Source organism: Pyxicephalus adspersus, chromosome 11, assembly GCF_032062135.1.
Source record: "Pyxicephalus adspersus chromosome 11, UCB_Pads_2.0, whole genome shotgun sequence".
In the NCBI taxonomy this organism is placed as follows: Eukaryota; Metazoa; Chordata; class Amphibia; order Anura; family Pyxicephalidae; genus Pyxicephalus; species Pyxicephalus adspersus.
This window is the reverse complement of record NC_092868.1, coordinates 59,881,533-59,896,083: the sequence shown is the minus strand read 5'-3', so window position 1 is coordinate 59,896,083 and position 14,551 is coordinate 59,881,533. Positions and strand designations below refer to the sequence as shown.

Genomic DNA, 14,551 nt, shown 5'->3' with positions numbered 1-14,551 from the left:
GCTGATCTCTAATAAAAAGGTCTGCGGCATCCAGTGGCCCTGCGTGGAGACAATCCTCTGCCACCCATACATTGGGATATCGATGATTCTGTGCATCATTGTGTGATCTGTGGGGAGGTGACACCATCCTTGCTATCCTTGTCTATGGTGCTGTGCTCGGTGCCTATATACGTATTTACATGTGGTCCCGATATGGTTTTGTGATTAGGATTTGTTTCCTAAAAAAGTGTTGCAGCATTTATATAAATCTGTCTGCAAAGTTTTACCTTAACCATCTAAATTCACACAATATCAGTGGATCCTGACTTTAAAGTCTACCTCATGCAGTTTCCTGTGGTGGGATGACAACAATACAGCAGTGCTTCTGAATTGGGAGCGGAGTTGCCACTCTCATGTAGGCTGTGTCTGTGTGGCTAATATATCGCGGGAGGCGCAGCCATCAGTCACTGCTATAGCATGGCAATCAGTAATTGGCCAACCCCCTGACTGCGATCTGCAATGTCTGGGGGGTGCAGGAGGATTTGGCTCAGGATAGACAGTCGTGTGTCGGAATGTTTTTTGTGCTTGTTTTATGATGTTGGTGAATTCCATAGAAAGCTGGACTTGTCTTGGCTTATAATTTGTGGTTTGATTTTTGGTTCGGGTCGGTACACAGAGGATGCAGGACTTCCACCAGTTCTTTTATTGAAGCCTTTTGTTCTAGCTGGAGATCTGAATGTTTGTCTCTCCCACATACAACGTGCTGATCTCTTGGGAAATCTAATTTGTACGGTGAGATGTGATCTGCAGATGACGCTACAGAAATGTGGAAATTTATGGCCGGTAGATCCTCCCCTTAGATGACGGGGATGTGGGGTGCACACAGCAGGAATATCCTTTGCCATTTACATAGATCAGACTTTCATCTACAATGATAAAAATAAATTATAGGCAGGAAAGATCTGGAGAGTTTTCGGGGTCCTTGGTGGTTCTTGGTGGTCAGTCCTTTGTACAGAAATATTGATGGTTGTGATAATAGTTTGTATTTTCCTCTGTGATGCGTGGCAGGACTCCGATCCCGCTTCTCTATTCAGGAAAGGGAAGTCGTTCAGTGTGAAAAGGTTTCCGTGCCGTGTGCCAGGGAATTCCAGCTTCATTCTCCAACATCGGCATCAAGTCAAGCTGTGCTGACTAAGTGTGCTCGGCTCTGTTAACTCTTCTAGGGAGCCGCAGTCTCCAGAGATGACCGGGGAACTTCTATAAGTCCCTTACCATAGTCCCAGCACATGGCAGGAGACACACAAAGGTTTAGGAAATTATTCAGTGAACAGAAAATGTGTGGAAACTGATGGAAGCTACTCCATCCCTGGAATACCATCCTTTCTATCTCTGACATATTCCTCACATTGGATTTACACAGAGTGGATGTTTCTTGTGTAAAGTATAACAAATGTTCACAGAAACCTCCTTTGTTGTTTTCTGTCATATATTTTCTCCGACAACACAGAACTCAGAGATGATTCAAGAGAATAAACCAAAAGAAATATGGCAGAACAAGCGGCAGTGTGCTGGGGGGAGGGGGTGTGCTGCTTCCAGAATCCCCAAGCAATATGTCCTCCACTCCAATGGTTCCTTTCAGGTGAAACTTTCATCTTCTGTGCTGAACCCCGCCATTGTAGCTTACAAGGCGATTATTATCTACCATGTCTCTTGTATGAAGTCACGTTTTCATATCCAAACTGGTTTACAGTCCCACACAAATCAATGGGAACTTAAAATTCACTCAAAACAACTTGTTAATCAAAGCCAAATGAAGCAACGTTATGAAAGCTCTGCATATGACTTCCACAGCAAAGCTACAGTGTAGCTCCGGGGATTTATAGATGTGTTGCAATAAAATGCTGCCAGGATCTCTTAATAAAGTACTGACTGCTGTACAGCAAGATTCTGCAGTGTCATCCCTGCACCACGTCGGCCTGGTGCCCCTGGCTCTACCGCCTCTGGACCATGTTGGCCTGATGCCCCTGGTTCTACTGCCCCTGCACCACGTCGGCCTGGTGCCCCCGGCTCTACAGCTTTTCCACCACGTCGGCCTGGTGCCCCTGGCTCTATTGCCCCTGCACCACGTCACCCTGGTGCCCCTGGCTCTAATGCCCCTGCACCACGTCGGCCTGGTGCCCCTGGCTCTACCGCCTCTGCACCATGTTGGCCTGATGCCCCTGGCTGTACAGGTGCCCCTGGCTCTACTGCCCCTGCACCACGTCGGCCAGGTGCCCCTGGCTCTACTGCCCCTGCACCACGTCGGCCTGGTGCCCCTGGCTCTAATGCCTCTGCACCATGTTGGCCTGGTGCCCCTGGTTCTACTGCCCCTGCACCACGTCGGCCTGGTGGCCCCGGCTCTACCGCTTTTCCACCACGTCGGCCTGGTGCCCCGGCTCTATTGCCCCTGCACCACGTCGCCCTGGTGTCCCTGGCTCTATTGCCCCTGCACCACGTCGGCCTGGTGCCCCCGGCTCTACCGCCTCTGCATCATGTTGGCCTGATGCCCCTGGCTCTACTGCCCCTGCACCACGTCGGCCTGGTGCCCCTGGCCCTACTGCCCCTGCACCACGTCAGCCCGGTGCCTCTGGCTCTACCGCCCCTGCACAGCATTTACTCAGTGTTTTTGTATAGCTGAAACAAATGTTCTGTTGGACCAGTAAACATGGTATTGCAGAACAGTTATCAGATCCGAGGTCAGTCCATCCCGTCTCTCCCTCCTCCATGTAATTCTATGAATTCTCTCTCCAGGCATTGACAATCTCCCATTACTATGGAGTCAGCACTATAATAGCGCCATTACATCTGACTCCACAGGAAGAGATCACAGAGATCCCGCAGCACCCCAATAAGAGTGCAATGTACTAATGTTCAGTGATTGTCATATCGCTCCCAGCCTTTGTGTATGATACAACAGATTATATTTACTTCAACATTTCATTTATCAGCCCCGGGCACCTCATAGAGGATTGGGCAGTAAAGTGTAACGCCAGGCATAGAGAAGGGAAATGTTATTGCTGCCTGAATATGGCAGAGATTTTATCCTTCCATGGGACACACACATATCCTGCCCATTATAAAAGGTTGTACTTTGTTACGTTTGTTGTTTTATGAGATTTGTAGTGGCGGATGAGTTATGTGTTCTCCATAGAACTGGTGAAGTACTCATCTTGAACAGATTAGGGATGATGGTTCCTCTGTGTGCGGAGTAGGTCAGGTCACACATACAGCTGTCTACATGACGGCTTTACAGTCCCCAGGAACGCTTTATAGCGTTTTACGAGAGTCCAGTACACAGTCCGCACTGTTTGTACCCCCTGCACCCCGGCCTGGGCTGGATTCGGTTTCACCTCCGGAGGGAAGTGGGGGAAGCTCTGCACCGAGGGGTCATTGTACCTAGCAATAAAATGGCTACAAGAACTTCGATTGTGTCAAACCAGATTTTATGGGGGGTTTTAGGAAAATAGAATACTGTATGAAGCCAAAAGCAGAACATGCGGGGGGGCAAATATTAGCAAAATAGATTTTTACATTTACATGAATTTCGGGGGGTTGGCCCCCACTATATTACAGGTTCAGGGAGATTCTCCCCCACGGTCACACATGATTATAAGTTTTCCTGCACTGTAATTATAAATATTGTACATCTATAGTATAATGTTTGTATTGTTTGTATTGTTGATGGCAATTCATTGTGTTGATGTACGGCAATGTAATTTTACACTAGACATAAAACCACGAGTGCTGACATGGCACAAAGAATGGAAAATAAACGGTGTGAGGAGCTCCTGCAGCGCTGACTCATACACTGGCAGGGAACACACATTCACTGTGCATTCACTGATCCCGAGAGTCTGGCGGCCTTCATATATACCCCACCCCCCAGTGTCATGGCTGCCCGGTGCGAGAACGGTTGTGGAATTATATTTGGTCTGGTTTGTTTGTGGCAAACATTGTGATGTAGCCGGATAGAGCAATTATCAGGACTGTAAATTATTATCAGGACTGTGGATAATATTTTATGGTTTTTGGAGAAGTTTCTATGTACTGTTTATTATTCATATTTGTACAGTATCCATTCTACCAATGCAAGAAATCACATTTGTGTCTGTGTACGCGGGGACCCTAAGGCTGGGTGATCCAGAAAACCTGGAATGGATTTATTCAAAGTCATTTGCCATTTGTTAGCAAATGTTTTTAATGCTGGAGCAGAACCATTCCAGGTTTTCTGGATCACCCAGGTTCACTGATGAATGTGTATCCTCCCCAGCCTTGGAAATCTGTGATAAATCAGGCCCAATGAATCCATACATTCTGTGACCCCTTCATATCTCACTGTCCTATATATTGAGCTTATTATAAAAATGGGCGATCAGCCCAGCCTAGAGGGAAGGAGAAATGATGAACGGTTTTGCTCCATTAAATTCAATAGAATCTTTTGGTTATTGATTATTAATATTAATATTAATAGGCAGTATTTATATAGCACCAACATATTACGCAGCGCTGTACATTAAATAGGGGTTGCAAATGATAGACAGATACAGACAGTGACACAGGAGGAGGGGAGGACCCTGCCCCGAAGAGCTTACAATCTAGGAGGAGGGGGTCCGCCATGCTTTACACCCCCCTATGTCTGCCTTGGTTATCCATTGTACTTTTACCACTTTGTGTTCCACCATCAATATTTCAGTGAGATAAAATAGTAGAAATGATTGTAATAGTGACCGGATATTATTGTGTGTATAGCAGCACAAATACTTATCTGCACCTCCCGGAGAAATCTTCAATTCCATTTATTAAACTTCTTCAGACCAATGCCATCTTTTCTGTATATTTCAGCTAAGGGGGCAATAATCCAGAAGGCCGTGCCATATTATTCCGACTTTCTGCTCATTGTTTCCAGTGAAGGAAGATGGAACTTTCCTTTATTCCACAAGCTTTTTATTTTCCCCACTTTCCCTGGGTTTTGCCATTTTAATGGTTTTCTGACGGTTTTCAGCTTTTTCCACCTTCTATTACAAACTTTCACCTTGAATATAAAAATTTGGGATTTTTTGAGGGAATAAAGAGCAGCTTTTTAGTCCATTGGTATGTTGTTATATAATGAGTGCAGTCACCGGGTATATTGTGTGTGTGTGGGTAATTATTACTTTATTATTAATATTTGGGTGGAGCGGACCAGTTTTACTGTCACGTCTGTGCAGGTTCTATCAGCATCATGACTCACTTTTTGAATATTTTTTAGCTTTTTTATCCTATTCTGGCATTATCGCATCCATAGAGAACACTTGTAATGTACAGCGCTGTGTTATATGTTGGCGCTATATAAATCCCGTTTATTAATTATATTAATAAAACTGTTTTAGCTGTTTATAAAATTTCTTCTCATAAACTTGTTATGAGTATGTGCAGAATCTTTAGCCTGGATTTTGGGTGTCACAGCTCAGTAAATGGTATAAGTGGCCCCAAGGTGCCACTGGTGGGGCCCATTTGTCTGCACCACTACAAGGGAAGTGTTCCTCCACCATGTGGGCATTCTGGGTGAGGGAACACTAGAGGAGGGAGCCACAATGCCAGTGGCTTGGAGAATTTGGAATGTAGCACGGGATGCCGGATGAATCATCTCTGACCAAGCTGGTCATTCCAGTACAGAGTTACCGACTGATGTGAAACCTAAAAGCTTCTCCATTTCTGCGGTGTAAAGGAAAGGAGACTATGGGCAGGCTAACCATCAGCCGCCTGTGCCAAGATGTTCTGCCAGATTTGTGGGCAATTCAAGGGAGGGAGCCCAGCGGGGCCATGAATGCCACTGGTTGCTAAACACCGGTGCCGGCCTGTGTGTCTTCAAGCAATGCAGAGACCTACCAGCCTTACTGAGCGGAAGGTTGGCTTTCCACCTATGTGTGGCATGTTATTCGGGGTGTGTGTCTAATCATAACAAGCCATCATTAGCCATAACCTTTTATTGCATCACATTCATATGGAGGTATGGTGCTCAGGCACTTATTAGGGGCATGTAAGATTATTAATCTGGTGCAATGTTTGCTAATACCACCTTTGTGCTGAAGGAGTCGGGAGCAATTATTTTGTACGTGAAGTCCAAGTCGGTAAAACTGTTCGGGCCCTGGCTCCAATTCTAGAGTGATACATTCCTTATTTTATTCATTTCTGATTGTTCAGTAAAGGACGGCAGTGATCTCCCCAGCACCTTTTAGCCGGGCGCACCACCTGGCACTCTTCAGGTACCACCCGGCTGTATTTGGGTGGATACTGAAAAGTTGGGTCACAATACCGGGTTTGCCACCCACCTGCAGCTTCTTCACACCCGGCTTATACAATTGGATGGTCAGAGTAAAAGGGGCCATTTATGTTTCCAGCAGGAAAAACTCTTTTGGTGGGGTTGTCCTTTAACACTTTTTTTTTAGATTCACTGATCAGAACCATGATCCTTCAGTAGGTCCTTCAGTACCAAATGGTATTTTGTGACATTTTACAGGTTGATATCTGGATATAGCTGATCCTATTTACAACAATTTGAATAATAAAGCTGCAGTAATGGGCTCATATAATAACATTTCTATATCATAACACTTCTCCGGCCATAATAATCATCTCAAGGCTGGATGCAGGAAAGGGCACAGCATTGCCGTCTGTGAGATTACATTAAAGTTTCAGAATCCAGGCTGTGTGCACAGGCGAGTATTGTGTATGAATATTGCGGGGCCAGTACTGTGGGGCCAGTATTGCGGATGAGTATTGCGGGGCGAGTATTGCAGGGTGAGAATTGTGGGGCGAGTATTGCAGGGTGAGTATTGCGGATGAATAATGTGGGGCGAGTGTTGCGGGCGAATATTGTGGATGAATATTGCGGGCTGAGTATTGCAGAGCGAGTATTATGGATGAGTATTGCGGGGCGATTATTGCGGATGAGTAATGCAGGGTGAGAATTGCGGGGCGAGTATTGTGGATGAGTATTGCGGATTAGTATTGCAGGGCGAGTATTGCGGATGAGTATTGTGGGGCGAGTATTGCGGCTGGGTATTGCGGGTAAGTATTGTGGATGAGTATTGCAGGGTGAGTATTGCGGGTAAGTATTGGGTATGAGTATTGCAGGGTGAGTATTGCGGGCTGAGTATTGCAGGGTGAGTATTGCGGGTAAGTATTGTGGATGAGTATTGCGGGTAAGTATTGTGGATGAGTATTGCAGGGTGAGTATTGCGGGCTGAGTGTTGCGGGTAAGTATTGTGGATGAATATTGCGGGTAAGTATTGCGGGGCGAGTATTGAGTATGAGTATTGCAGGGTGAGTATTGCGGGGCGAGTATTGTGGATGAGTATTGCGGGGCGAGTATTGTGGATGAGTATTGCGGGGCGAGTATTGCGGCTGGGTATTGTGGATGAGTATTGCGGGTAAGTATTGTGGATGAGTATTGCGGGCTGAGTATTGCAGGGTGAGTATTGCGGGTAAGTATTGCGGGCTGAGTATTGCGGGCGAGCATTGTCCATCCTTTTATGATAGAGAGGCACGGCATCCTCGGTATCGCCTCCCATTCTCCCGCCCTCCTTACTCCTCAGCTTGTCCTGTGGGACCCCTGCAGCCAGCGAGTGACGGAACGACTGGAAAAGAAGAGCGACCGCTGCTGATTTTCTGTAGTACAAATTGAGCATGAAATTGCCAGAGTGCAATCAGCCGACAGGACGCAGGAGATATAGAGCTCGGAGCCATCCTCTATTTGTATCAAAGGGCTAACGGGAAGGACGATTCCATCTTGCGATTGGTAGTGGTGTGCTGCTTCCTCCAATGTCTTGTGTGGCTGAGTGGGAAGAAGGGCCCCTGTGTGCACAGAATAGAGCACTGTGCAGGAGGTAAGTGCTATTGTTTTCAGCTTTGGCTTGCAGCTGTTGATGAGCATTGAACAGCTCCTTCCAGTTCTGTGGAAACAAAGGATGGCCAGCAGAGACTGCTCACACATGGTGACCTCTATGGGAATGGTGTGATGGCTGTGTGTATGAGAGGTCACAGTCTTGGGAGAGATCTCTCCCCTGCTACGATTCATGTCTGCATCCAACACCCCATTGTGCCCACATTCTGCCAGACTGCCATTCCTCCGGTGAACACACATGGATTTGATTATTTTTTTGCTACTCTGGAGAATTGTGAGGAATGTCAGGGAACGGGCTTGGAAACCTCCGAAGGGTTAAATCATTTAGTCATCATTTCCTGTGCAGCAGCCTGAAAGTTTGAGGGAAATACTGCCATATGGGTCTTGGGATCCAGTCCTGTCTTAGTTTAGCCTCTCAGCCGAATGTTAACCCTCTGCTTGCTGCCGTCTTCCTTTCCACGTCTTATATTGACAGATTCTGATGTGATTTGTCTTCCGATAATCCTGCATGGTGAATTCTCTGTGTTATGTCACATGTTACATCATCAGAGATGTGATTTCCAGGTGATGGGCATGGATGTGGATATGTTTGGGACGTCCATCCCCTGTACACAGCGTTGGTGGAATAGATTTCTATAGGACTGGATTCCGGTTTGGGGTAATGTGCAATGGTTTGGGAACATGCAGCGATGGTGCATGGAGCAGCAGCTGTGCCCAGTACCCGCTTATAAGGCCAAGGCGGAGGAAGCTTTTATTGGTTTAGGGCTTGGACCTAATCAGCTTTGTCCTGCTAATAGCAGAGGCAAGAAACAAATCAATAGAAGGAATGGGATGACAATCCCCGAGGGCCAGGCTGGAATTCCTTTACTCCTCACACGGGATTTATGACAAGCCGAGGTGTACAAATCGTAGGATGAGCGGCAAAGATCCGAGGTGTGCTGGGATACGCCATGTGTAGACAAATGTGTGCAACTTGGGGAAATTTCCCTTATGGTCACCTTTGTCATGCTTTGAGTAGATGAAGGGTTAACCTGGGCACCCTTGGGATTTCCACAGGCAGCTCTGCAACTTTAAGGACATTTCTTATCTGCTGTAATCTACTTAAGTGGCTGGAAAGCATGACTAGCCCTGGCTGGACTGTGGAGGAAGGAGAAATTGCTGTTGTCACCCATAGCAACCAGTCAGGTTTTAGTTTGCAGAGCACATGACCGCTCAGATCCAGTAGTTGCGTTGCCATATCTTTCCTCTTGGTTATTGGTATCTTCTCACAAGCTGTCAATGTGACAGGCTGGGATATAAGCAGGGTGACGTCTTCCTGGCATTTACCTCCGTGAGTAGACGTGCACAGATTTGCCTCTGGGTTCATGATTTGCATCTGAAGTATCAGTCAGGTCCAATGAGCTTGTGCCGGGCCACCATTCTGAAAGGGACATATTCTGATAGAACGTGTCCCATGCTGCAATAATATCTTCATGACTCTGGAAGACGACGATTACACTAGCTATGTGAAAGAGATGTGAAGAGCGGAGGGTGATGGGAATATCTGATCTGCAAAAAACATGGCTGTCACACACATAACAAGCTTTGTATCTGCCCAGGTCCTCATCTCCGGCTATTACACATCGTAACCTGCATCAATCTATATATATCTATAAATATAAATGGAGGAGGTATCTATATATCTATATTTATATGGAGGAGGTATCTATATATATATGGAGGAGGTATCTATATATATATATGGAGGAGGTATCTATATATATATGGAGGAGGTATCTATATATATATATGGAGGAGGTATCTATATATATATGGAGGAGGTATCTATATATATATATATATATATATATATATATATATATATATATATATATATATATATATATATATATTTAGGAGGTGTACATACTGCCTCCAAACCACAACTGCTGTGCAATGCAAGGTGGACAATAAACTGGGCAGAAGTAGCAATGGTAATGGAATCTGCTTGGTTTTCCATCCTGACTGAAAGGTCTGTGTTGCTGTGTAGCCATTAGATTCCCCTTTTGTATCACCTCCATACATTATTATATTTAGGGCTTTATTACTCCATAATGCTCTTGGATTCCCCATGGCTCTGGTCTGGAAGTTTTTGTTGGCCGCAGGGTTGCACATGAAACCTTCCCTGTTATTCCAGGAAGGGACGGATCCTCTGCGGCTGTTGTATTTCACTCTCAGCAGCTGTGTGAACATGGAGCATTCAGTTCATGTAAACCACACATTGGTTGTCATTGTGTGAGGTCTGTCGGTGCAGAATGGGGGGAATCCTCCCGGAGGTCACAATCCGGCCATCGTGTGAACCACACACAGGAGGAACCGTTATATTGCCAAAACCTGTGGCCCTCACCTGTATCAGTGTAATTCCAGTGGTTTCATCATATTTAGGTTTGTGAAGCACGACCTTACCATTAGATATTCATAAATGTAGTGGCCAGATCCCCCCACTCACATATAAGGACCCCACCGGTGAACTATCAGCATCTGGATTCCAGCTGTGGCTGAACAATTCTAGCAATCTAATTATATAACTTTCCATCCTGAAGAAAAGGAATAAGAAAGGATTTATATGGATTTCAGGGGAGACATCAAGGAGAAGAAGGCGGCCTGCATACTCATTTCACTGCAATTTACAAATGGAGATTTGTGATTGGCTTGAGTGTGCAGCGACAAAATGTGATTGGCTCTAAAAGAATGTACAAGGCTAAAACCTGATTGGTCTTCCTGTGAGTTCAGGGCCAAAAAATAATTGATTTCTTTTTCATTTCTACAAATCAGTGCAATCAGTACCTGATTGGATATCTCCCGTTATGTAATTGTGATTTTTCAGGAATTGACTGGTATACACAGATGTGTTTCCTGTGATGATTATGATTGTGAATAGTTTTATTCATTCTGCAGATGCTGCGTTATGGCCGCCTCCACTGAGTTTTATTTAGAATTCATAGCAGTGCTTGTTCTTGTTTTCTAATCATTATTCCAGGGATTACATAAGATGTGGCTTCTTCATTAGGATCAGGGCCGGCCCTCAGGACTCGTTGCCCCTGCAATAAAGAAGGCCCGAGGCCCATCCTTGCTCCATTACATTGGTGTACATTATTATACTGCAGTCTTACAGCCCCCATTGGCCTCGTACATTATTGCCCTATTAATACCCCCGGCTGTTACCCTTTATTAGCTGATGTAATGGCTGCAAGGAAGAAGAAATCCTCCAGGGTGATGATCTGAACGTATTACAGGGAGTGTAGAGAATTCATCTTAAAACTGGGCATTGTTTTTGGGGCTGGAATATTTGTGGCTTAAATTTTTGTTACTCGACCATTTATCACTTGTGGATATTCCCCACTTATGTTTGTATTTCACTGAAAAGAAACCAATATTTCATACACAAAATGTAATACTGAATAGGTTGCTTCCTTTTATCCCTGCCCCAATATACGTCATGGCAAAATAAAAACATTCAGCACATCTCCGCATTAGTTATATATTGCAATATATGTAAAAGTACAGAAAAATACCAGGTAATTTGCCAGAAATCCAGTGTGCTTTCTCATTGTGCTGACCATACTGTATCTCTACTTTAATGGAACCCCAGCTAGCGGTCAGGCCTACCTTCTGGCCCTCAGAGCTCTCCCTGCCCCCATTTCTCTCTGCCCCTCTCTGACGCCATTTCAACTAAACAACGCTGCCTGGATTCCTATAAAGCCCTTCTCTGACATTGGACCTGATTTATTAGAACTCACCAAGACTGGAAAAAGGTAAACTATCATGGGAAAACCAGGGTGATCCAGCAAACGTGGAATAGTTTTGTTCAAGGACTGCAATTGTTGGCCCATGATAGTCTATCTTCTCTAACCTTGCAGAGCTTTGATACATCAGGCCAATTGTGTAGCAAAAGGCTCCTGGGAGATACGGTTCTGGGGGGTTGCCGATAAGAACTGACCCATTAGCTCCCCCTGCATAAAGCTTACAAGCTGTTCCCACTACATTATCCATATAAAAAGATAAACAATGCTTGGATGTGATCTAGAGGGTGAGAGGAAGGTTTGGGGTTAATTTCGGGTAATGTTTGGTGGTGCCATTTTTCCTTTTACCCAATGCCTAAACCTCAAAGTGAGCCGTAATCTCATCGCTGGTTATTTGGTGCCATTATTACACATGTGGCAAAATCTAATACCGGTAGAGAATCCTGCGCTGTATTATAAACATTTTGTTACCAATGTATAGAATGCCAAGCTGTCTGTGCTGAATAACCTGCACAGAATATAACTGATCCATTCCTGAGATCACGTAGTGTGGAAATTGGCGGGATGTTGAGACAATCTTGCTGTTCCATATTGTGTGTAGATGAAGAATACTGCCGGGACCTGTATGGTGGCTCTGAGAAGTCAGATTATTGTTGTGTTTGGAAGCCATGATCAGCGTGTTGTACTGTTATATTTGATGAGTATTGGACAGATGGGTCTCCTTGGCGGAAGATATTTTTGCCTTTGGGATTCTGGGCTTTAGCTTTTGTTTTCCTCCTCAGAATGAAATGTAGCAAAATTTCTTTGACTATAAGGGAAAAATGGAGATAGGGCCACAATTCAATATAACCAACTCTGCTCCTCCAGTGTTGTGGTTATACTTTAATAGGAGGAGAAAGTAAAATCCTTCCTACATCACCTGTGATTGTTTGTCCATAGACATTGGAGAAATCTCCATAACCTCCGGCACTGTCTCCTGTACTGGACTATAGTTGGGGTGCTCGGGATTTGGGCGAGGTGACCAGGTTAGGGTGTTGCTGGAAAAACAATAATGCCAGAAATGATTTCCTAACCTGCTGGATCATTTTTCTGAGAACACTTGTTTGGGTTTATGTTCCGTTGGCATTTCATCCTTAGGTTGTCATTTATTGTCTCTGCACTTCTTAAACGACATTGACACTGAAACACTGAGTTATGCTAGGTAATAAAATGTCACAATATAAACAAAGTGGCCCTATATCCGCCACTGACCGTCACTCTCTGTGGTACCTGCTACATACAATATATAATTTCAGGACTCCATAGAGATATAGGGGTCCGTGTCAGGGGGTGCAGAACAGTTACAAGTGGAGGAACAGGTAGTGGAACAGGCAATCCTAGGGCTCTTTTTGGCAGGATCTACTTTGTGACATTGTGAAAGTCATTTTAAAGTTGTATCAAATTAGATAAACTTGCCATTTACCATTCTCTCGTGACTGTGGCCCCCAGACATTACAGAGCCCCATTGCTGGCTCATCATCTCCTACTTACCTGACTCTATGTGCAGCTTGCGTCGTATCGTTTGACCTGTTTGTCATGTAGTGTTGGAATCTGGTGGGAAGATTATTAGAGCGCACAGTATGTGATGAGACCATTCTTCCCTCTCTCTGGCATCTTACCACACAGCCGCGGACATGTCACTTCCACTTCTTGTGATGTCTTTATGTACGCAGTAATGGTGAATAAACAGCTGATGAAATATAAGACAAATCCCCCCAGGGATGTGCAGATTCACTCACTGCATTCATTTATGAAGTCACACATTCACACATTCTATAAATTGATCATAGATCTGATCATGAATTTGCATTGTGATCCCTCAGATCTGTATTTTGCTGAGTAATTCCATGCCTTATCCTATCAGTGGCTTTCTGTTTGTATTCTTCCTGTTATTTAACAGTATTCTTATCCCCACAGCTCACACTGACCGAGGATCAGAATGAAGTGAGTAGAAACGGCTGCGAGTCCAAAGAGCTGGTCTTCCTGGTACAAGTGGCGTGTCAGGTAAATCTTTCTTTATATAGCCCTTCCTTTCCTCGGGTGACAGCTGCATCAACAACAAAACCCATATGATGAAGATTCCTCATAATTAATATTTGTATTCATTTTCTGGTGTCATGTGAAATGATGCAGGAGGCCGGAAAACTGGCACATAAAGGATCTGGCATGGTTGTTAATATGTGGAGACCCCTTCACAACCCGACTACAGATCCTCATAACTAATGGCTACCAGGGAACTCCGCATAGTACATGAGCATGCAGATATCTCTACATGTGCAGCTCTACCATTGAGCACCTGGCACTTTTATTTAGAGTAAGTTTAAAGTGAAAGGGACAATTATTTCATTGCCCAGCAGGTATACTCACCCCTTCTCCAAGCTGCTTTATTTGTCCTCAGTGACTGGGGAAAGAAAGTCCTGTGTACGGTCCAAACCAACATATTGCGGCCTATTGAAGGCTATGGCTTCCATCCCCATGTTACAAGGCAGACGGAGCAAATACCCAGCCATGCATGAAGGTTTGGGGTATTTCATGCTAAAGCCAGGACAGGTAATTAAAGGTTGCTGGCACTAAGGAAGATTTAGGTGATTTCACAATGACCTTTTCCTAGTCTATAGGTAAAGTAATAGGTAGAAGCTTTCCATTCAGTAATCTCCATGGATGCTGCCATATTTCTTTGCTTCAAAATCGTGTTGATATTAAAGCAAAAAAGCAGACTGCCACATCCATAGAGCATGCATTAAATGCACCGCTATACTAAGGTATTGCAAAACGCTCTATCACAGACTGTTTGCAGAGCATTGGGCACAAAGCTTATACAGAATTA

At 44.8% G+C, this 14,551-nt stretch overlaps 1 protein-coding gene across 6 annotated transcripts in view; it reads left to right on the top strand.

The window, feature by feature from the left end:
* ARHGAP32 (Rho GTPase activating protein 32) overlaps window positions 1–14,551 on the top strand; it is a 111,697-nt gene that overhangs the window by 62,123 nt on the left and 35,023 nt on the right. For 5 of the 6 annotated variants that reach the window (XM_072427039.1, XM_072427037.1, XM_072427041.1 and 2 more), the window contains one exon: window positions 13,642–13,728. In XM_072427039.1, the coding sequence (XP_072283140.1) occupies window positions 13,642–13,728 (87 nt within the window). Of the gene's footprint in view, window positions 1–7,604; window positions 7,887–13,641; window positions 13,729–14,551 lie in introns of those variants that run through there. The other variant, XM_072427042.1, reaches the window with a different exon arrangement.